Below are 21,701 nucleotides of genomic sequence, written 5' to 3'. Positions count from 1 at the left end.
CAGACTGGGTTCAAGCTTGTGAACCTCCTGTCTCAGCCTCCCAGAGTCTTAGTAATACAGGCATGCGTCATCATGCCCAGCTTGCTTTATAGCTTTTAGAAATATGTGCTGCTCTGTGGTCCTAGCTGATGTGGCTCCCAGCCACACATTGCTCTGTTAAAAATGGAGCAGGATGGTGGGGGATTTAGCCCAGTGGTGCCGCCGCCTGCCTTGCAAGCGCAAGATCCTGATTTGGATCACAGGTGCCAAAAAAAACCCAAAACAAAACAAAAAATGGAGCAGGAGCCGGCTGGTAGGAACACATGCCTGTAATTCCAGTACTCTGGGAGGCTGAGGCAGAAAGATTGCAAGTTGAAGCCCAGCTTAGGCAACTTAGTTAGTGACTTAGCAAGACTGTGTCTCAAAATATAAACTTTAGAAGGGGCTGGGGATGAAGCTCAGTGCAGACGCCCTGGATCCAGTCCTCAGCACTGCAAGCATATGCGCGCGCGCGCACACACAAACACACACACACACACACACACACTCACAGGTGCTTGAGGCTGATGCGCTGGTGTTCATGAGGAGGGAGGACAGATGAGGCCATTGACACTGACGGCTCCGGAGTCGCTGGGTGACCCAGAGCAAACACAGGAGCCGACAGCCGTGGTGAGAAACAGGCTGCCTTTATTTGCCGGCTGGGGCAGCACATGGGCTGCCATGAGCACACAGGTGAGCGACTGCGCAGTCAGGGCCTGGGCTCCCTGCAACCCCGTCAGTAATAATTAAAGTAATAGCAGTGGAGGCCCCTGAGGTCTTCTGTGCAGTGCCAGGCGCTGGTCCAGCTTCACAGGTGCGGTCCTGTCCTCACAGGAGGAAGCCACCGCACCCGGCACGCTGAGCCGGAGTGGAGGGCTGTGTCCCCTCCTGGTGGTGACAGTCCCACCACAGCCTGACGGGCCGTGCCTTCACCACGCACCCTCACTTCACTGGTACCCGGCACACCGTCCCTGGGCTCTTGGGATGCGGGTGAAAACGGGCTCCTGTGTTTTGGGGCCCCGTTGTCTGTGGGCGCTGCTGCAGGGCCAGGCCACGGCAGAGCTGAGTGTGCCGGAACTTGCTGAGCCTCTCTGAGCCGTTGGACGACTCCCCGAGGCCCTGCTACTGCTCACTCTGCAGGCTGGGGGCTGGCCACTGGGACGAGCGTTGTGCTGGGCTCCCCTTCCATGGGTACTAGGGATTGAACAAGGGGTCTTCACGCTGAGCAGCCTCCCCAATCTTTTATTCTTTTTAAAAAACTTTTTTGGTACCGGGGATCGAACTCGGGATCTTGCGCTTCCAAGGCAGGTGGTGGCCCAGTCTTTCATTCTGAGACAGGATCTTAATTCTAAGTTCCCTAGGCTGGGCTCGGACTTGTGAAACTCCTGTCTCAGCCTCCCGGAGTGCTGGGATTACAGCACCACTGTGCCCAGCTGCTGGTGGGCTTTATTTTTATTTATTTTAATTTTGGGTTTTTGTAAGACAAGGTCTCACGATGTAGTCCACCCTGGCTGCCCTCAGATTCACAGCAATCTCAGGTGTGTGTCACTATGCCCACCCGCTGGTGTTTTTGTTTTGTGTGTGTGTGTGTTTGTATGAGTAGGAAAAATATTTTGAGAGAAAGATAGCTTCTGTCTGAGAGACAGGAGGGGGACTGGAAACTGGGTCGCCCCTGCCGGTAGTTTTTAATAGCACTGTTAAGGGTGCTGAACTACTCACCGTGGGAATCAAGCGTGTCATCTCCCGCGCCTTCGGGGACGCTGTTGTGGACGCGCTTCCCTGCTGCCTCACTCCTTTGCGTCTTGTCCCAAGGTGACGCGTTTTACCAGGGAGGGCCGACCGCAGCTCACAGTTCCGGTGCTGTGTGAGGTGCTGCCTGCGTGTGTGTGGTCTCGTTGAGTCTGCCCTTAGCACAGCCGGAAGAGCGGAGGCCGTGGAAGAGGAAGTGACCTGCTGAGGTCACAGGCTGCGGGGCATTCGACTTCCCCTTCTCTCCCTCCGCTGTCTGCTGCGTGGGACCTGCTCTGGGACTCCCCTGGGGCTTTCCAGCCTCTGCAGGACGGTGAGAGAGCAGTTCCCAAGGTGGCCAGACAGTGCATGGAGTCTGCTATACAGAAACCTGGCACAGATGGCGCAGTGGTGGGGCCGACCCCGCCACCTTCCTGTCCCTCCACACTGGCTGGGTGTCCCTGAGCGCCAGCGGCCCCCCGTGGGGAGCCGGGTGCGGGGCTGGGCTCGGGTTTCATTGACTATGCTGGGGTCTGGCCGGGTGCACTGTCCGTGCACAGTGCCCGATGGAGCCACATGGGCAGTGGCTGGGCTTGGGCCGCAGGTCACTCGCCTGTCTCGGGAGTGTCGTGGAGAGAGCGAGAACGGGCATAGCAGGAGAAAGCAGCCTCCAGTGTAACAGTGAGGAGGGCTCTCTGCTCGAGGCCCCTTGTGCTCCCACATGGCGCTTTCCTCACCGGGCCTCGGCCTGCGGCAGGAAGGGGCCTAGTCTCTCCCGCTGTCTGGCGACAGCCCCAGGGCCTCGTGCAGGCTCCACTCCGAGCTGCACTTGTGTCCACAAAGGAGAACGCCAAGTCCCAAGCATGGCCTCTCACGGGGCAGCACCCCGACAGGAGCGGGGGAGAGGGAGCGGTGCGCTCCATCCACCTGGCTCTCGAGGGAGCTGGTGCCATCTTTGTTCCACTCCAGCAGGAAAAGGCTCATGGTGCTGCTTGAGTCTGTTAAAATGCTACCAGCCTGGGGTGAGAGGGAGGATGTGCAGCGCCTACTCCAGGAAGCCCCTCCTGGGCCTGCCGTCCGTGAGCTGGGCAGGGGCCGTGCCATGTGTAGGATCTCCTGTGGTGCCAGCGCAGGGGGACTGGTCCTGTGCAGAGCGAGTAGGCATCACCCGCGTGTCCGGCTGGGCACTGCCTTGTGGGGTTGCAGCCCAGCTTCGAGCACGCCAGCTGCTGAAGACAGCTCCTCCGGCTGCCCTGGAGATCCCGCTGGGACCCCTCATCGGTGGGTCTCCTCACACACTGGGCACTGCTGGCCTAGGTGGCATGCGCTCTAGAACTTTGGCGAGCTTCAGGCCGTTGGCTGGTGTCTGGGAAGGTAGCGCTGGCTTGAGACAGGTGGTCTGGGCGGAAGCGAGGGTGAGCTTCTGAGTCTCCCGGCCGGCAGCCCTGTCAGGTAGCCTGGTACTCTGCAGCGGTTGCCAGCTGAGGTCATCACGGTAGCCTCTCTGGGCCCTGAGGACCCTTGGCGTCTCTCTGTAGAGCTGGGTGACAGCCAGTTACTGCATTTTGTTGACATGAGCACACAAACACGTTGGAGTTGTGTTATTGATTTAATAATATTTCATAGAAGTCACAGTATTTTAGCAGACTGTTGATTTAAAATTTAAATGGTGAGCCAGGCGTGGTGGTACACGCCTGTAATCCCAGCACTTGGGAGGCTGAGGCAGGAGGATCGCTGTGAGTTTGAGACCAGCCTGGGCTACATAGTGAGTTCCAGGTCAGTCTCAACTACATAGTGAGAACCTGTCTCAAAAACAAAACAAACAAAACCCCAAAGAAACCAAAAATTAAACTGTGAGAGCCAGGCATGGTAGTGTAGGTTTGTAATGCTAACCCTCAGGTACCCTGAGACAGGAGGGTCACAGGTCTGATCCCAGATGGGCAATTTACCAAATTAGTGAGACTCTGTCTCAAAAGAAATAAAAACGGCAGGGGATGGAGCTCAGTTTGAAGGCCCTAGGTTCAGTCCCCAGAACTGCAAAAACAAACCAGCCTGAAGAAAAGCGTATCCCCTCCGCACCAAAGTGGAGCAGTCTGAGGCCCTGATCCTTCTCACCCGCTCTGTGTGCTTCCTGGCGTGAGGCGCCCGGGACACCAGGCGAGGCCCAGCCCGCAGAGAGTGGCTCTGCGCCCTGCTCACGGCTGCACCTGTTTCGTCCCTGAGGTGGATGTCTGATCACAGGCTGTGCCCCAGGGGTGGCGGTCAGCGCACCTGCTCCACCAGCGCAACCGCCAGCCACACCCTCCTGTGAACAGCGGTGCCCCTGGGAGCCGTCGCCTCCGGCTGCTGGGGCCCAGCGGCCGGCACCGCAGAGGATCTGGGTTGCAGCAGCAGCACTGCCCCAAGTGTGGTGGTTCCAGTGCAGGACGAAGTCCACAGACGGAGCAGGAGCTGGCTTGGCTCCCCTCTCCCGTGGACCTGCTTCACATGTTCCACTCGCGCCAGTCGTGCAGGCGTCAGGGTGGGGAGCTCGGCTCAAAAAGCAGGAGTCGTGTACGCACGTGGTGGCGGGTGCTCGGATGCTTACCTTTGAAAACGTACTACGCAGCCGGCTGTAGTGGTGCACGCGTGTGAGTCCCAGCACTCGGGATGAGACAGGAGCGTCGCGGGGAATTCGAGGCTGGCCTGGGCCTGAACTAAATAGTGAGCCCTGTCTCAAAATAAATAATTATTGTGGTGAACGGCAGTGCTGCCGTGGGTCCCTCGGAATTCTCCCCCTTGCGAGGAGCGCTGTTTCCCCATCATTCTGGCACTTTCTGAAGCAGCTCTGGAAATCCTGATGAAAGGGGTGGTGACTGCTGCCGCCGAGCGCCCCCCAAGGGAAAGGCAGCTCGTCCACGTGACCCTGCATCCTCATCACCCTGTTCCCCGAGCCTGGCGCCATGCGACTTCTGGCTCCTTCCCAAAGTCACAAGTGACCACGAGCTCCGGGAAGGTAGCTCAGTGGCAGAGCACCGGCCTGGCAAGCACGAGGCCCTGAGTTCGAGTCCTGGTACCAAAAAAGTGACCAAAAGTGACCATTTTGAATTGATTCAGGACACCAGGCAGCCACGGCAGAACAACCAAGGACCCTCAGGAAGGAGGACTCCAGAGCTGCTGCAGGAAGTGGCGAGGATGAATGTGTTCAAAGTGAGGGGAGGATTTTAGGGGGCTTCAAGGCAAGGTGTCTTACTGTGATCGGTTTTTAAACATTTAAGTAGTCAACATATTTTTCGATCACACCACGCACAGCACTCAGAGTGTTTTCCTTGTGATAAAGGTGAACGAGATCTTAAGTGCATAATCTTGGACTGGATGGAGAAGATGCGAGTGTTTGTGTCAATTTCCGCTTTACAAGCCAGCTGGGAAAATAATTCTGTAAGGGTGATACTGTGGGTTAAGGGGAGAGAGATCTTTTCCTTAGGAAGGAGGAGGAGAGGATTTTCGGAGGGTTCCTTTCTACGTAAGTGATGAGGGGACGGAAGCGGCCAGAAGGCAGGTGTTTGCGGCTAGTGGCGCTTGCCTTGGGTGTCGGGCAGCGGTCGGGCGCGCTGGGCCTGCGGGTGCCGAGTGCTGCCCTCTGTGGTCCTCAGAGGTGCCGGGGCTGGGGGCGCACTCCGAACCTCCGCTGCACACAAGGAGAGGAACGGAGGGATGGAAGGGAGGCCGTCAGCAGTTCCGTGGCGTGCTAGCGATGGCGGCGAGGGTGACGAGGGCTCAGCTGCCAGGAGCTGGGCTCGCTGTTCGTCCTCCCTGCGGCGCTGCAGGCTGGTGAGGTGCGAAGGCCGGGGAGGGCAGGAGCCCAGCACCGGGGTGTGGCTGTGGGAGGAGGGAGCCCTCGGCTCTGAACAGAAGGTGCCGGAAGGTAGCAGCGCCTGGCTGCTCCTGGCCGGGCCTGGCGCTTGATGGCCTCGGGCTTTAGCTCCTGTCAGGACAGGCGTCGGCCCTGCTAGTCAGAAGACATCTGGGACTCCAAGACTTAACAGGGCCTAGAGTCCTCCCGTCGGCAGGACTGGAAGAGCACAGCAGGCGGTGTTCACAGCTCCCCCTGGAAGGCGCCTTTCTGGTCCTCCCTCCTGCCCTGCCCCTTTCGGAACATCCTAGGGCTGAGAGCCCAGGTGACACCTTCCCTCCTGTCTGATGTCTTGGTCTGTGCTCTGCCCTGGAGAGTGAGAATGATCATCGCTCTACAGTCAGAGGGTGGCTTCCATGCAGCTCTGCAGACTCCCATCCCTTGGGGGAGGAGCAGAAACCGAAGTCGTCCTGCAGCCGCCGGCCCGTGCTCACCCTCCAAGTGCTCCTCTGCCTCAGAGCCTTCAGATGGCCCCCGAGAGAGAGCGGGATCAGAAGTCTGGTTCCCGCGCTGGCTCACCCGTGGCTGCTTTCATGACTCAGTTTCCCGCTGGTAGAGTGGGTCGGTAGTAGGGCTGGGCGCCTGGGCCCAGGCATGCTGAGGTCCTGTGTGCAGGCTCCTGGGGGCCTCTGGTCTGCAGAGCACCCCTGTCACTCCCTGCCCTCCCTGCTGTTCCTCACGCAGCGTCTGTTGGCTGCGCCCACCCAGTGCAGCAGTCACAGCCTCGGGAGGTGCCCGCCAGCTGCTCCTGTCCCCTCAGCTGGGGCCGGGGCCTGTGACTTTGAAAGGAGCGTGCAGAAGGACCGCGGCAGTGGTTGGGAGCCTTCCCCAGCATGGGTTTCTCTCTTAGGGTCCACATGAGGCAGACTGTGACATCCCTGGAGGTTGCTGTAGGGAGCAGGCCAGATGGTGCCTGTAGGCATCTGGTCATCGGCCGGAGAGGCAGCACAGAGCCACACAGCAGCCAGGAGCAGGTCGGTATGGGCAGAGGGCAGGGGAAGTGGAAAGGCTGCTTGGGGACCAGGCTCCACAGGCCTCAACTGTCAGCTGAAGCACAAAAGATTTCCTCGGAGGTGTCCCAGGAGACCCCAAGAGTTCGTGTAGCCGGGCCTGGTGGTGCCCGCCTATAATCCCAGCACTTTGGGAGGCTGAGGCAGGAGCATCGCAAGTACCAACCCAGTCTGGCCAACTAAGTGACCCTGTGAGACCCTGTCTCAAACTAAGGAATAAGACAAAAGGGCTGGGGATGTAGCTCAGTGCAGAGGCCCTGAGTTCCATCCCCACTATCACAAAAGGAGAAAAGAAATAACTCATACTTATTTAGACATTTCCAGAGTATTCCAGATATCATGAAAAAGTGACAAAGGAGAAATGTTCTATTTTTATACTCTCAAAATCTTGTATTACTGAGGAGTGAACCCAGGGACTTGGGCATGTTAGACAGGTGCTCTCCCACTGAACTCTGCCCCTAGCCCTTTTTATTTTATTTCAAGAGGGTTTTGCTGAGTGCCCAACATGATGTTGAACTTGGCCATCCTCCTGCCTCAGGCTCACAAGTAGTAGTGCTGTGAGCCACAATGCCCAGCTTGTTAAAAATACCACCTTCCTCTGGGTTCTGGGATTGTGAGCTTTCCCTCTTTCCTGTCCTGAGGGCTGGGTTTAGTTCCTGGCCTAGCCCTGGCTTTGGAATGAAGGACGAAGGAGCAGCTTCCCTGGAGGTGATGCCTTAGTGGCCTTTCCTTCAGGAACTGGCCCCGGCCACAGGTAACCCAGGAACTATCTCCTCGGGGCCTTGGAGTTGTAGGGGAGGGACGGGCTCTCAGCCCCGTGCTGTGACAGAGGCGGGCACCTGCCAGCTCACTGCCGCGGCCGCCCCGGTGGGCCCGTCTTGTAGAGCACCAGCTTGGTTGGGACCCCAGCTCAGCTCTCGAGGAAGACTAGCGCCTGACACGCGTCCTGCAGAAACACGGCCTGGACTGGCTGTGGGAAATCCCCATGCTGGGGCCGGGGACACGAGGGAAATAGCTTTCTCTCCCGGGACCTCAGTTTCCCCGTTTCCTAATGAGGCAGAGAAGCTCAGTGTTCTTAGGCTTTAGCCTTCCCTGAGACGGGCCAAGGCCACAGGCTTCTCCCAGGACAGTGCACACCGAAGTTTGACAGCTCGGGAATCAGGCCCTGAGGCCCAAGGGCCCGGGCTGCCACCCTCCGCCTCCCCTCCACGCGCCTCAGTGCCCCCTCAGCCCACCCTTCCGCCTCAGCTCCCGGCGTTCTTGCCCTGAGCGGCTGGCACCGTCCTGGTAACCGAGGGATGTTTGTGTGTGTCATCGGGTGTGCCCAGCGCGTCCGTGAGGCCCGCCCGCGAGGCCCCGGCCCCTGCCCTGTGGGTCCTCCCGCGTCTCGGGAGAGAATTCCGTCTCCTGTGACAGCTACTCGCAGGCTCCTCCGGGCTCCTCCCAGGCGGCCCACAGAGCTCTGGGCCTCTCTCAGGTCCTTTGTGCCTGCGCTGGCCGAGCCGGAGCCCCACTGGGCACGTTCCCACCGCACACGGCACTTCCTCCCCTTGTTGCCTTTCTCCCCGGACGGAAATGATCACGCAGGCTTTCCTCCTGCAGGCAGGCGCGGCTTTGGGGTGGCTCCTGGGCACTACCTGCGGCTGCTCCCCGCTCCCCTGGCCACAGGGATCTGCTGCTTCCTGTCTGAGCCGTCTCTGCCTCGGAGACCCGACCTCCCGCCGAAGTGAGCAGCCTGGCAGAGGCTCCAGCTTGCCCCGCACGGAGAGGGGGGCTGTCTCCGAAGTCCACCCCTCTCTGCAGCCACAGGCACCCTGCCCGCTCCCGTGTCACCCTCACGTCAGCACGTCACTCCTGCCGGGCAGTGTCTGTGTGGGGACCGTCCCTTGCACGGCAGACCTTGCTGTGACTTGGGGCAGGGCCAGGAGGGCCACGATCCTTTCGGTGTCCAGGATCGAGGCCGAGCTCGGCATTTACCGGGAGTGAGGCGCTCGGCAGCGGCAGCTCTTCTTTCCCGGGTGCTGTGCCAGGAGGTTCTGCACGTCTCAGGCAGCCGTTAAGGGGCCCTGTGGAGTAGAGGGCTGAGCTGTACACACATCCACGTGCGGAAAGGCAGGGTTCGCGGCGGTGATGCTTCTGTCCCGAAGTCAGCCACGCGGATTCAGACTGAGCCACCATCCTCCTCAGCCAGTCTGCCCACTGCCCACTGCCCCGGGGCCTTCACCTTGTGCCTGTGACTCAGGATGGCTCCTGGGTGTCAGCGACCTGGGGCTTGCGGAAGCGGGGCCGTCATAGCCTCAGGGCTGTCATCCGGCAGGTGTGGTCCTGCTGACATCAGTCGGACAGAGGCTGAAGTGTGTGCAGAGGCTTGGGAGCGCCTCGCCTGTGGTTCAGCGAGCCTTCTGCCTCCGTGACAGACATTTTGGCTTCGTCCCCGCTCAAGGCTCACGTGGTCTCCCTGGGTGTGCGCTGGAGCCGGGTCCCCTGCCCGTCCACCGCGAGCAGCGCCTGGTGGCGCGTGTCCTGAGCTGGGAGTTCAGTTCACGAGGACCCTTAGGAATGGGCCGGCCTGCTGTCTCCCCTCAGCCACCGCACAGCTCACTGGGGACGATCGGGAGGCACCGAGCCGGCGCTCTCGCCTGCGTGTCCTGTCGAGGAGTCCCGCTTTGTGTGCGAGGAACTTGGGTGCCTGTGGCAGCCCAGAAACGCCGAGCTGGACCTCAGCCCCCGTCCTGTCGCTGCAGCACGGACACGGTCCACCTCGAGGAGGAGCCACAGACCGGCGATGTTGGCGCTTTGTGTGTGACGGAAGTGAGATGTGATGGAGCCCGGGCCAGGGAAACTCCACGGCCGGTGGCGGGGTGGTGGGAAGGGGTCTGCTCCTGGATAGGGGTGCTCTCCTCTGCCCTTCATTTCTTTATTCCTCCACCTGTCCATCTGCTTGTCTCTTCAGCAGAGTTGCTAGGCAACATCCTGTGGTGTCTGCCAGATGAGTGAACACTTTCTTCAGATAAAAGGAGAAATTAAGACGCAGCCTCACAATCTGGCCTTGTGGAGGGGGTACCGGGGGTCGAACTCAAGTCGTTGCACTTGCAGGGCAGGCCTGGTGTCACTGAGCTGTGTATTGACCGTTGTGGCTTTGAGGTCCATTGTACTGAACTTAACGTGGAAGAGATGGGGTCAGATAGTGCATCTGCTGTTGAAAACTTACCTGAGGCCTGAGGAAAACCGGAGCGTGTGAGCACCTCAGAGGGGAGTGGGATGGGGTTCTTGCGCTGAAGTGGTCATCTGACCACTGCTCCACTTCCTGGGCCCCAGGCGCTGGGGTTCCTGCCAGGAGCTTTTCCAGGCTGCAGCGGGCAGATCTCCGCAATCTGGTGAGGCCGCCCTCCGGAAGACCTGGCGCCCAGCCTGCCCTTTCCTGCCCAGTCCCAGCCGCATGGGCCCAGCCTCACTCTTGCTCACTGCGATCGCAGGCTGTGACTTTGTGAAAAGGACTCCATGCTGCAGATCAGATTATAGAGCCTTATGATCTTGGAGATTTGGATTAGGCTTTGTCTGCTCTCTAGAAATTGGCAAGATTGTTTCTACCCCTTGAGAGCAGGCTGGGGCCGGCACAATGCCATAGCCCAGAGATGCAATGGAGATTTGTGTTTTTCGTGTTCTCTTTGATTCTTTGTTGTTGTTGTTGTTGTTGTCGTTTGTTTGTTTGGTACCAGGAATCTAACTCCGACCTTGCGCTTATGAGGCGTGAGCTAAATCCCAGTCCTTTTGTTCTTTTTAAATATTGTCTTCAAACTTCCTCCCGTTCTGGAACTTGCTCTCACCCCTGCCATCCGACTCTACAGAACAAGTTAACATTGGCGTTGGGTTAAATTGACTGGAGCCTGAGTGCCCGCCGGAGCCCGCTGAGCTTTGCAGCCTGATTCTCAGGGTGGTGATGGTGAGGGCCTCCTGGGGCTGGGCAGCGTGCTAGGCAGAGCAGTTTCTCCTCCAACTCTTGTTGCCCTGAGGGTGCCCGGTTGCGCACTCTCGGCAGAGCCTGACCTTGGACCCCAGAGCTAACGTTCATACTTTTGTGGCCCAGGGGATTCTAGAAGGGCGTTCTAACCCCTTCTCTGAGGTCGAAGCCACTTGGATCCCTCATCCACCTTTCCTTCCCCTTCACCAAAGTGTACCTGTCTTGGTGCCCTCACTTTCTTCCTGCAAAGCCACTGTTCAGGGTTCAGAGCTGCGACCCCTTCCCCAGCAGAACTGTCCCCAGGATGACTGGGAAGGGGAGTGTGGCTGGCCTTTTGGTGTTTGGTTTCTCCCGTAGCAAAGCAGCATTCACGAATCTTTGACGTATTGCACGCGGTGCACAGTGGCCTAAGAGGGGGCATACCCAGAATCGGCCACAGCGACTTTGGGCCTTGGGTCACCTGACTGCCAGCTCTCCTGCCAGTGTGGCTTGAGTGTCTGGGAACGCGGTCCATTTTCCGAGGCAGCTGCCAGGGTGGATGAGTAATAGCTCAGGGCTGAGGAAGGAGCTCTGGAACAGCCATCAGAGACCCAGGGAGGGCGATAACAAACCCTTTCTTCTGGTTTCCTCCCAGGACGCGATGGGAGTTTGCAGGGTGGAGGCAGGACCTTTCAGAGCAGAGCTCCTCCAGTCTTCCCCAGGAGGGTGTGTGGGGCTGTGCGGCTGGGGCATTTGAGGGGTCCCAGAGATGACGGCGCTGTCGGCCAGTGCCTCTGGCCTTACTCGCTGTGTGACAGAGACCCTGGGACCTGGAAGGGCCCTGTGATTTCTGGCTTTAGAATGGGCAACGCTATTGAGAAGCAGAAACCCCTGAGACGAAGCACTCTGTGTCCCTGGAAACAAGGTAAGGGGCCTGGCTTCCTTTTAGGGAAGAAGCGGTGAGGGGCAGGTGGCTCGGGCCAGAGCCGAGGCTGCTGGAGGCCCTTTCCAGGCAGCAGGCACCTGTAGTGGGTGGGTTGGGGAAAACCAGCAGGTAGCTGTAAGGATTGGAACCACTCTGGTGCTGTTCCGATGCCCGGTGAACACTCGGCCCTCTTGGTGCTTGTTCAGTGCAGTGTGCATCTGTTTGTTGGGATCTTCCAGTTCTTGAGGCATTTTCCAAGTCAGAGTTCAGGCTTTTGGAGCTATTTCTGGTTTAGAGAATGTCATGAATAGCTTTTAAATTAACAAACCAGCTTTCTCACACAGAGTTCCGGGTGCTCTGTAAGAGCATCCCATGCCCACCCACCCTGGGTGCCCATGCTGTGGGCAGCAGCCTTTCCTGACCCCCAGTCTCACAGGGATCCTGGCGGGGCGCCGCTCTGAGGGGAAGCAGCGGGCTGGATGGAGCAGCCGCAGGTGGCTCTGCGGAACCTGCCTGGCCCCTTCCCACTTACCAGAAGCAGGTGCAGGGGGCTCAGGATGGAGCAGGACTGCGCCTTTGTAACTGTGTGTGTGACTGTGCTGGCAAACACAGCAAAAGCCTGAGTAAGCATGCTTGGGGACATGAACTGGAGCCAGATTTGGGGCAGATTACCGAAATGGCCCCCTTTAAAAGGAAAGTGTGTGGGATGCTAACTCACTGTCAGGTTGGCCTTTCTGCCTCTGGAGTTGTTCCTCGGTGGGACAGTCAGTTTGAGAAGGGCACTCTGCAGCCATCCCTGAGGATCCTGGCATAACCAAGCAGCTGTCAGAGACTTCTGGGGGCAGCTGGGAAGTTGGCATATGAACTGGACAGGAGGCTATAATGGGGAGCCTCTCTCCCCGCTTCCCAGGTTGCTAAGCACACCCTCTACCTCTGAGCCACACCCTGGGACATGCTGCTCTTCTCAGGGTTGCGGAGGTGCTGTGCCATGTGGGAGAACGCACTTTTGCTTTAGATAGTCGAGCTGAGCCGTTTAGGCCTGCAGAGTCGGCCTGTCTACAGTTTGTCTTAAGATGGTTTAGCAAAGTGTATGTGTATAAACAGATGAGGACTTTCGGGTAAACAAAGTAGGTTACATTTAACAGCTTTATCATACTTTTTTTTTAGTATATTTTTCACACACTAAAATAAATCAGCCTTGCATGGTGGCTTTTACCTGTCATCCCAGGCTGAGGCAGGAGGATCCCAAGTTAGATCCCAGCCTGAGCAACTTAGCAAGATTCTTTCTCAACACAAGAAAAAAGAAAGGGCTAGGGGTTGTAGCTCAGTGTGGAGGCCCTAAAGAGGGCGTGCAGAAGCCAGTGCTGGCTGTGACACCACAGCAAGGAGACCTTTCACGCTGGTCCAGCATGCATGCAGCCCTGGGTTCTAACTTAAAGAGCAGGGGTTTCATGTATCTACTGACCTTGGATTATCTCCGGTTCTCCTTGGGCAATGTAGGAGTGAAAACTCCGGGAATTTTCCACCGGGAGCAGCTGGGCTCGCAGACAGACTACAGAAAGCCTCGGAGCTGCCCTGTGCAGTTGTGCTGGTGGCCGAAGCGAGCGGACTGTAGCAGCACTGCCGGCGTAAGGGATCACAGGGTCCACGGCAGATAGGGGGCCATTGTTCCTTTGCACAAGGAGGCCCTGAGGTGCTTTGTCTCCCGAGTCTGAATCCCGTTTCAGAACTGGCCACAGGTGGCGCGTGCCTGTATTCCCAGCACTGGGGAATCTGAGGCAGGAGGATCTCAAATTCAAGGCCAGCCTGAGCTCCAGAGCAAGACCCTGTCTCAAAACAAAAACAAGACAAAGCTGCAAGCCATGTCCCAAGTGGCATGATGCCCCCACGGGAGCTGCAGTGACAGTGGTGCAGGGGGCACCTCACAGTTCACCTGTCTCTTTGTCTTTGTTTATTCAGAAATGGGATTTTAGGACATTTGGGAACAGGATATTTTGGGGGGTGGGTACTGGGGGTGGAGCCCAAAGCTTTCTTGTGCTAGGCAAGCACTGTACCATGGCACTATATCCACAGCTCCCCTGAAGCTGGGGGACCTGTGGACCAGCCTCGTCCCCAAGGTGGATGGACCATGGCTCCAAACGAACTGCCGTCCCGGGTCTACTGAGGGCCGGCGGTGGTGGGGTTTGCTGCAGCCCCAGGACCCCAGTCGGTGCTCGGCGCAGACAGACCCATCAGAGCCAAGGACGACGACTGCAGCAGGAAGGGCGAGCCCTGGGTGCCATCTGAAGGTGGATGGACGGGAAATCAGCCTTGACCAGCCCTGCAGATCCGTGTGTTGGGTCTGGAAGTTGGAAATGGAAGGGGCAGAGCATCAGTGTGAGAAAGCTGACTCCCACTGCCTCTGTCTGTCTGCCAGCACCCCGAGCATGCCCTGCAGGAGAGAAACTCCCTGGTGGTTTCAGACGGCACAAGACCTGCGCTCACGGGGGACCGAGCCACATTCTCAGGACCCACAATGGGAGAAAAATGTTCTGTGTTTCCGTAAATCTCCGTTCTGCCCCGTCCAGGACGCCACAGTGGGAGGTGGCTGCATGTGCGTGTTCCTGAGGACCTGGCCCCACACAGAAGCATAGAGGACTGGTTTTCTCACTACCCTTGCACACGGTGACCTTCTCTGGGCCATTGCCTCCTAGGTTTTGAATTTCCTCCAAATTCATGGTGATTTTGTGGGGGAGGTTGAGATGGCGTCTTGCTGTGTGGTTCAGGCTGGCCTCAGACTCATGGTGATCCTCCTGCCCCAGCCTCCCAAGTGCTGGGATTACAGGTGTGCACCCCTGTGGGGCCTGGCCAGGCTGGATCACTGAGGTGGTGGCTCCCCGTCCTGTTGGTGGGCCTGTGGGACTTGAAAATCTTCATCCTCAGTCTTCCTCTGCCCAGAAGTCCAGGAATGAAAACAGGCACCCCTCCCAACAGCTGTGGACTTTCAGTCAGTTCGTTGCCCATGGTTGTTCCACTGTGAAAGACTGTTTCACAGAAGTGCTTTGGTGTCTGTGTGACCCAGGCATCTACCCTGAACAGCAGGCCTGTGGTCCCTCCATCCCAAAAGGCTGGTTTTCTTCTCTGTCCTTGTCTCAGAAATAATTTGAAGTTTGTGTACTGCGTTCATTTGGGCTCCGGGAAGTATAATGGCATCGAGTTTCCCTGGGAATTAAAACTTGCAGCAGTAATTACAAATTGAATTGTTATCTCCTTCAAAAATCCAGCAGCTGGCGGCCCTACCGCCGGGCCTGGAAGTGGAAGTGCTGGTGATTTGCGTTTGCACCCTGCACGCGGCATGGTGTCTGGAAGGAAGAAGACCTGCCTGAGAGCTGCCTCAGCCGGCGTGTGGCCTGGCCCTGCATGGCTGAGCAGGCAGCAGTGGGCTGGGTGGGGCTTCCGTGCTCAGGGTGAAGGTAGAGACCTGGGTGGCAGCGCAGAGGTGCTGAGACTCCCCCGCTCCCCGGGCTGCCTCAAGCGTGCTGGGCAGCTGGCAGCTGGCAGCCACAAGGCAGGCAGTAAATATGGATCCCTGTGCGAGCTGGCTGGGGGCCTGCACTCTGACCACTGGTCCTGCCTTCTGGCCAAGCCCAGGGGGAAGATGCTGTCCATCTCCAAGCTGTTTGCGGGTTGTGCGTGAGATGGGTGGTAATGCCCACCTCAGGACTGTTTTGACAGCCAGAGGGATGATTCCTGCACGGGTGCAGGCCTGGCGCGTGGTAAGCGTCTGGTGATAGCAGCTTCTCACCATACTGGCAGAGCAGAAGGGGCGGACATAGCTGGGAAGCCCGACTGCCGACCCCTGCTGCCTGTGTGAGTTTGAGGACTCTCAGCCTGTCTTCTCAGGTGGCTGGTGGCCGTGAGGGTCCCCTTGAGGCTTGTGAATCAGTGACCAGCAGTCAGGTTGCTGTGGTTGGTGCGCTTAGTACCTCGTGGGAAGACGGCAGGACACCTGGGTGCAGGACGTGCCATTGGCGAGTCCCCTTGGCACCCCAGGTGGCTCGGGGCCCCTGGGACTGGCACTGGTGTTGCAAGCTTGGCTCGTCTTCTTATTACACAGTGGCTGAGAGCTTGAACTTGGAGCCCGGATGCCAGAGTTGAACCCTTGTTCTCCATCTTGATCTTGGGCAAGTTTCTTAACTTCTGGGCCTCAGTTTTCTCATCCTGAAGTAGAACCTACTCCAGAGAGTGACAAGGATGAAGGCGCTAGGAACCTATTTGGAGCAGTTAATGTACAGCCGGGGTATTATTTTAATATACCTGATGTACACTTTATTTGTACTTTATTTACTTGAAGTGATATTACTTTTTTGGGCAACCAGATCAAACCCAGGACATCCCAGCCCCGCCATTACCTTAGTCATGGAAAATACTGGGGACATCGAGACGATGCTCAGAAGAAGGTGAGGGCCGGGGATTTAGCTCAGTGGTTCCGCTGCCTGCTTCACAAGCACAAGGACCCTAGTTCGATCTCTGGTACCAGAAAAAAAAAGGAAGAAGACATGTGCTCAGCGTCTGAACCTAAAGGGCCTAAAGTAGAGAACAGCATTAGCAGGGCGTCGTTCCTCTGCAGAGCTGCGCACATGCGTGTGTTTGCACACAGTGGTGAGCACACGTAAGTAATTCTCTACTTCTGTGTTGTCATCGCAACTTCTGTTGTGCCCGTGACTCGTGCTAATGTTGGTGCGAGCTCCTGGGTCAGTCACCTGCTCTCGAGTGCTGGATTATCCCCCTTCTTGCCGTGGCAGGTAAGGCGGCAGTGACCAGCTCCACCAGGACAGCCCTGTGATCCTGTTGGGTGGTTTCCTTCAAGTGAGTTCCCGGCGTCCAGTTCCCAAGCCAGGCACACAGTAGTGACCTTCAGGATCTTGCCATATGCCTTCCAGAAGCGATGCGCCCATTGACGTTTGCGCGAGGGGTGCGTAATGCGCCGGGTAGCCACAACACGCCGGGTTGGTAGTCCCGCTTTGAAACGTTTCTTGGTGAGCCGCGCTGCTGTTCTGGTGACAACGCGCTGCTCGGGAAAAAGGCTGCGGGGGACTCTGCGTGCCGTGGCAGTGCCCAGCTCCCAGTTTTGCTATAGACTTCTAATGTCTCACAGCTCTGCTTCATCCTCAGCTCGGTGCGTTCCCCTGCTGGTTTCGTGGGAGACCCGAGGCTGTGTTTAGGGTGCCGGTGGACATTGCAGCAAGGAGCTGCTCGCTGCTCTTCCACACTGTGGCCAAAGCTGCCTGTGTGTGCCAGGCCGCCGTGCTGCTGAGCACAGTCCTGAGCAGGCGTGGGTCCCCGCAGAGTGCCTGGTCCTCGGGGAGGGCACAGCTGTGTTTGGGTGTCCTCAGGAGAAGGCCCAGGGTAGCAGCAAAAGGTTATTTAGTGTGCTTTGGGAATCAGATGGATTGAGCTCGAAATACCCCCTCGTTGTACCAGTGAAGCATTTGAGGCTGGCAGGAGTGACTGTGTGTGGCTGCTCTTCCTGTGTCCTGTATCAGCGTGGCAGTGCGACAGTGACGTGGTGTGTGTGACACTGATGCAGAGTAACGCGCAGGCTGCATCTGTGAGGACGTCTACACGTGTAGCACAAACGGTGTGAGTTTATGTGGACCTGTAACTTTGATATACACAAGACCCGTTCCATAGAAGCTAACTTTGGGGCATATACACGACATTATACGTTGTATCTGCCACATATGACCTTATGTAACATGATGCCATAACGTGTGTAATTGTAATAGCAAAAACTCATCGGGGTGCAGTAGTAGGCAGTGGTAGCTTCCTGTGTGCCGGGCATGGATTAAAAGATTTGTGTACACTGTGAGCTTCTGTTTGTGTGTGGCTGACATGTCACTCGGGCCTTCCATAAATTAAGTTTTTATTAAGCAAAAGATCAGATGTAGGAAGTGGAAAACATAAGTGTTAAGGAATTTTTCTCATGAGAAGCGTGGGGTGTTGTTTTGGGTGTGGGTAAGGAAAGGGAAGGAAACTTGGCTCTGTCATCAGATATCTCCAAATTTAGAACAATGTCTCCTCACTGTGGGCTTTAAGATATCCTTTGCCCTGGGAACATGCGTAGAACGCGTTTCCGTGCTTGGTTATTTCTTTTCCAGCTGTGTAGAGGGTGTCACCAGTATTTCACAGAATAGCAACGGCCAGCAGCCACTTTATCTGATTCCCCTTCACTCCCTTTGCAGGGATTGCGTGTAAGGCCCTTGATTTGGAAGGGCCAGTGTCAGTGTGCCTCTTCAGGGACCTACACATGTCTGAGGAGGTGGCCCCAGGACAGCCCAGCTGTGTTAAGGGTCAGTAAACTGCTTCCAGGGACAGACTGGACTCTAGGAGACCCTTACATAAGCATTGAAAATGAAACCATTCGAACATAAGGAAACCGTTCTTCACTCCCAGAGAGAAGGAACCTGCAGAGGTCTCCGGCGTGGTGCTCTCTGCCGGCGGGGGTGCTCCGGGATCCAGAAGCCGGTCGCCCATCGGTGTGAAGGCCCAGAGCTTCTGCTCTTCAGGCCGTACCTGCAGTGCTCCATCTCTGACTGGGGTGGCTCTGCCCTCACACATCGGTTCTGGAGCTGTGGAGGAGAGAGGAGACCACAGAGGCTTGGAGAACCGGATCGGGTGCCAGCAGAGGCTCTCGGTGCCTTTCCTGTGCCACAGAACGGGACACTGCTGATGCCATCCACTGTCCCTATGCGTGGTCGTGTGTTGATGGGTGGATATTCGTTCTGGACCTAATTTGCATCGAGTGGTGTACTGGGCACAAAGGGAAGCACTGTCACACTCCGCAAGGTATCAGTGCTGGCGGGAAACCGTGGTCTCTGTCCTGTGACTGGGCGGGTGCCAGAGTCTCCTAGAGGAAGGAGCGGGGGCGGCAGCCGGACAGGGAGGCCTGTGTGGCCGGGCTGCAGAGTGGCAGCAGATGAGGTGATGGCACAGAGGTGACCGCAAGGACGTGAGGGGAGCCACGTGGGTGGAGGGTTAGGGTAACTCACGGCTTGGCCCGAGCACCCAGAGGTGGGCGGATGGCGGGGACCCACAGGCCCCGGGCCGGCTGCGGAGTGACCTTGAGGTGTCAGGGAGAGGCCTGCGCTGGTGCCAGTAGGCTGTGGGGTATAAGATGTGGGGTTCTGGGAGCCACCGGCTGGAGGGTGAGGCCCCGCAAGGGGGGAGGCTGGAGGAAGGACAGGTGCTGCTGTACCAGAAGCCACGTGAGACAGCGGTGCTGAGGAGGGGAGAGCGGCCATGGTGACACATGCCAAGGCCTTGAGCTGCGGGCCTGGGGTCCAGTTCCGTGGTGGTCACTGGGCTTGACAGGAAGCTCCAGGCGGAGGCACGAGCGCCGCTCGGGGAGCAAAGACACAGGCGGGCGTTGGCAGGGTGGAGAGGGTACGGCCAACACTCACGGATGCATCAGCGGCGGTCAGTGAACTGCTAGATGCCAGAGAAGCACAGCTGGGGCAGCAGAGCGGTCAGGCGCCGGGACTCAGGGAGCTCACCCAGCCGAGTCTCGGCAGTATAGAGCAGGCAGGACCGCCGACTCCTCTGGCGCCTGCTCTGGGGCTCAGCGGTCACCTGGTGGCTGGCAGGTCTCCGGGAGTGGCTGGCAGAGACCCAGCTCGATGGGACACGGAGATGTGATGCGGGCGGGAACCCGGGGCTGCGGCCTGTCACTGCTTGGCTCTTGGGGGCTGCAGTGAGCACGCAGGCCTGTGAATGAGTGGCAGAGTGGGACCCGCTGGGATCTGGAGACCAGGCCCCTTTCTTCTCTGCCCAGCTTCCTGGAGCAGCCTGGGGGCCTCCTCCCTGCGCGTGGTAGACGGTTACTGTCTTGTAACAGAATCACAAGGGAGGCCACGGCCGCGCTGTGTCCTGCTGCTTACTGCGTGGGGCAGCAGCGGAGTGCTGTCAGCACATGCTGAGGTCACGGGTGTGCCGAACCAGGGTGGGTACCGGCACACGTTCCTCTGCCGTCATGCCCCTTCCCTTGCCTGTCAGTGACTCTGTCCAGCCAGCCACACAGGCCCCTACGGGCGTTCCAGCTCCCACCGTCTGCCTACGCCCTCACCCAGCCCCTCTACACAGCCTCCTCTGCCCTCCTGGGGAGACCGGAGCCCGGGGTTCAGCCTCTGCCCCTGGCCAGCTGGGAGGGGACCCCAAAGAGCAGAAAGGCTTGAGCATCAGGAACTTGGGCTCTTTCCCTGGCTGTGTGGCCTTGGATAGGTCCGTTCCCCTCGGGTTCATGGCTCATACAGAGTGGACCAGTGCAGCCACGCCTGAGGCCCCCTGGGGATGGGGACACCTGTCTGTCCACGCCTACACGTCCTAGATAGGAGCACAGTTATGCGCATGGAGCCTCTGCTGCGCCCTGGGTCCGGATCCCTGCGTACACCTGACCCCATAGTGGCCAGAACAACAGCTCCTCTGTGCCCCCCACCAGGCGTCAGAACCTGGGTGACCCCGGGGCTAGGGAAGCTGTCAGTTACTGAGCTCATCGGGAAAGCAGCTGGCCAGATGGATGGACAGGGCTTGCCCCGCAGTCTCAGGAAAGACAGCCCTCAGTGAGGAGTCTACAGCTGTCCCTGCACAGAGGGCCAGGCCAGGAGTCCTGAGGCCCAACTGCACCCATGTTCAGGCTCCTTGGGCCTTGCCATCCAGGCAGCCTGGCACTGTGTGGCTCCTAGCCCCGTGGGGAGGAAGGAGCGAACCCTCCCTTCCGCCAGCCGGCTGGCCTCAGCTGGAGCAGAATGCAGACAGAGGGCTCTGTGCTTTACACAGCTTGTGGTGAGAGCAGTCAGCCTCTGCCACTTGCTATTGTGCGACTGTGGGGCTCTCCGTTCGCACATCGGTAACGGAAGGCGGTCCCGCCAGAGGCCTGGCAGTGTGAGATGGAGTAGGGAGAGAAGACTAGTAGTGTTTTGGGGAGTCAGCTGTGGTTGTCACTTTGTATCCAGTGCCCTCTGTTGTTTTGTCTCCAATTGTCGATTAAAGAGCTTTCCTGCCTTCAGGACAGATGTGTCCTCGGAGTTGTGTTCCTGCAGGCAGCCACAGAAAGGCTTTCTTTTCTGGTCAGTGCCTGACAAGCTGCTGCTCTCAGTGGCTGCCACTGTGCCGTTCAGGTGACAGTTTGGTGCACACCCACTTCCGTAGAGCGCTGGGACAGCGCCCTGGGGCGAGGTTCCAACAGGCAGGGGCTCTGGAGGCCGGCAGGGGGGAACCACCCTGGAACCCTCAGGCTGTCTCTAAGGCAGTCTACACTCCATCGTCAGATTTTCTAAGGTGAGCCAGATAGTAAATAGTGGCTCTGTCTCACAGGCTTGTTTGCCTTTTCACAACCCTTTAGAACAGAATGCCCTCCTCTTCGCTGGGCCTGGTCACGATGGCTCGCGAACCTGTTCCCTGGTGCCCGTGCCCAGGTCGGCAGGGCCTGGGTTGGCCTGGTCTGGCCAGTGGCCTCTGCCTCCCATTTCCAGTGGCCCCCGCTGGGGAAGACAAGGAGCCTGGGCTTCCTGGGCACAGCTGTGGGTGAGCGGAGTGACTTCCCAGGCCCTCGAGCCTTGGGGGAGGAAGAGCAGCTTCCCAGGAGCCCTCACCGCAGAACCACCCATTGCTAGAGATAACAGAAACCCTTCTGCCTCTGCAGTTGGTCCAGCCCTCGGCAGTGAGGGACTGTGGAGGGCCGCTGTGTGCACTGTAAATTTTATGCTGCAGTGCTGTGTTTTTTACCATGATGTCTTTGCCAGTTTTCCCATCCACACATCTGCTGTGGCCAGGATGCGAGGGGAAGGCAGCTTTGCCGCCAGGGGACCCTCACCTCTGTGCTCACCCCATCATCCGTCCGTGCCATGCTCAGGATGGCACTGCGAGCCTGGTCTGGTTGACCTTGCTCCCCGCCCTTTGTCATCGGCCTCCTGACCCAGATGGCAGGGCCCTCCCAATCTGTGGCGACACACGGCTCTGCTGTCCTCCTGTCCTGCCAGGACGGGCGGCTTTCCACAGTCAGCAGCTCCTCTGTGGCAGCTGGCCCGAGCCGTGCAGCCAGGCCCGCTTCAGAGGATGCACCGGGCCCGGTGGTTCTGATTCAGGAGTGGGGACCAGGACTCAGAAGAGTCGGGACCAGCGGTGGGCGTTTGAGCGGAAGGTTCTGCAGAG

The 21,701-nt window shown here is 58.3% G+C and overlaps 1 protein-coding gene across 8 annotated transcripts in view; it reads left to right on the top strand.

Annotated features, from left to right (window-relative positions):
- The first annotated feature begins 674 nt into the window (after positions 1 to 674).
- Rapgef1 (Rap guanine nucleotide exchange factor 1) overlaps positions 675 to 21,701 on the top strand; it is an 81,474-nt gene continuing 60,447 nt past the window's right edge. For 3 of the 8 annotated variants that reach the window (XM_033759274.1, XM_033759270.1, XM_033759269.1), the window contains exon 1: positions 11,430 to 11,513. In XM_033759274.1, coding sequence (XP_033615165.1) covers positions 11,450 to 11,513 — 64 coding nt within the window. In that variant the 5' untranslated portion in view covers positions 11,430 to 11,449. Of the gene's footprint in view, positions 712 to 11,429; positions 11,514 to 21,701 lie in introns of those variants that run through there. The other 5 variants (XM_033759273.1, XM_033759272.1, XM_033759271.1 and 2 more) reach the window with 4 other exon arrangements.

The sequence above is a fragment of the Fukomys damarensis genome, unplaced genomic scaffold, assembly GCF_012274545.1.
Source record: "Fukomys damarensis isolate Sample0158 unplaced genomic scaffold, DMR_v1.0_HiC HiC_scaffold_36, whole genome shotgun sequence".
NCBI classification, from domain to species: Eukaryota; Metazoa; Chordata; class Mammalia; order Rodentia; family Bathyergidae; genus Fukomys; species Fukomys damarensis.
This window is presented reverse-complemented; position numbering and strand designations above follow the sequence as displayed.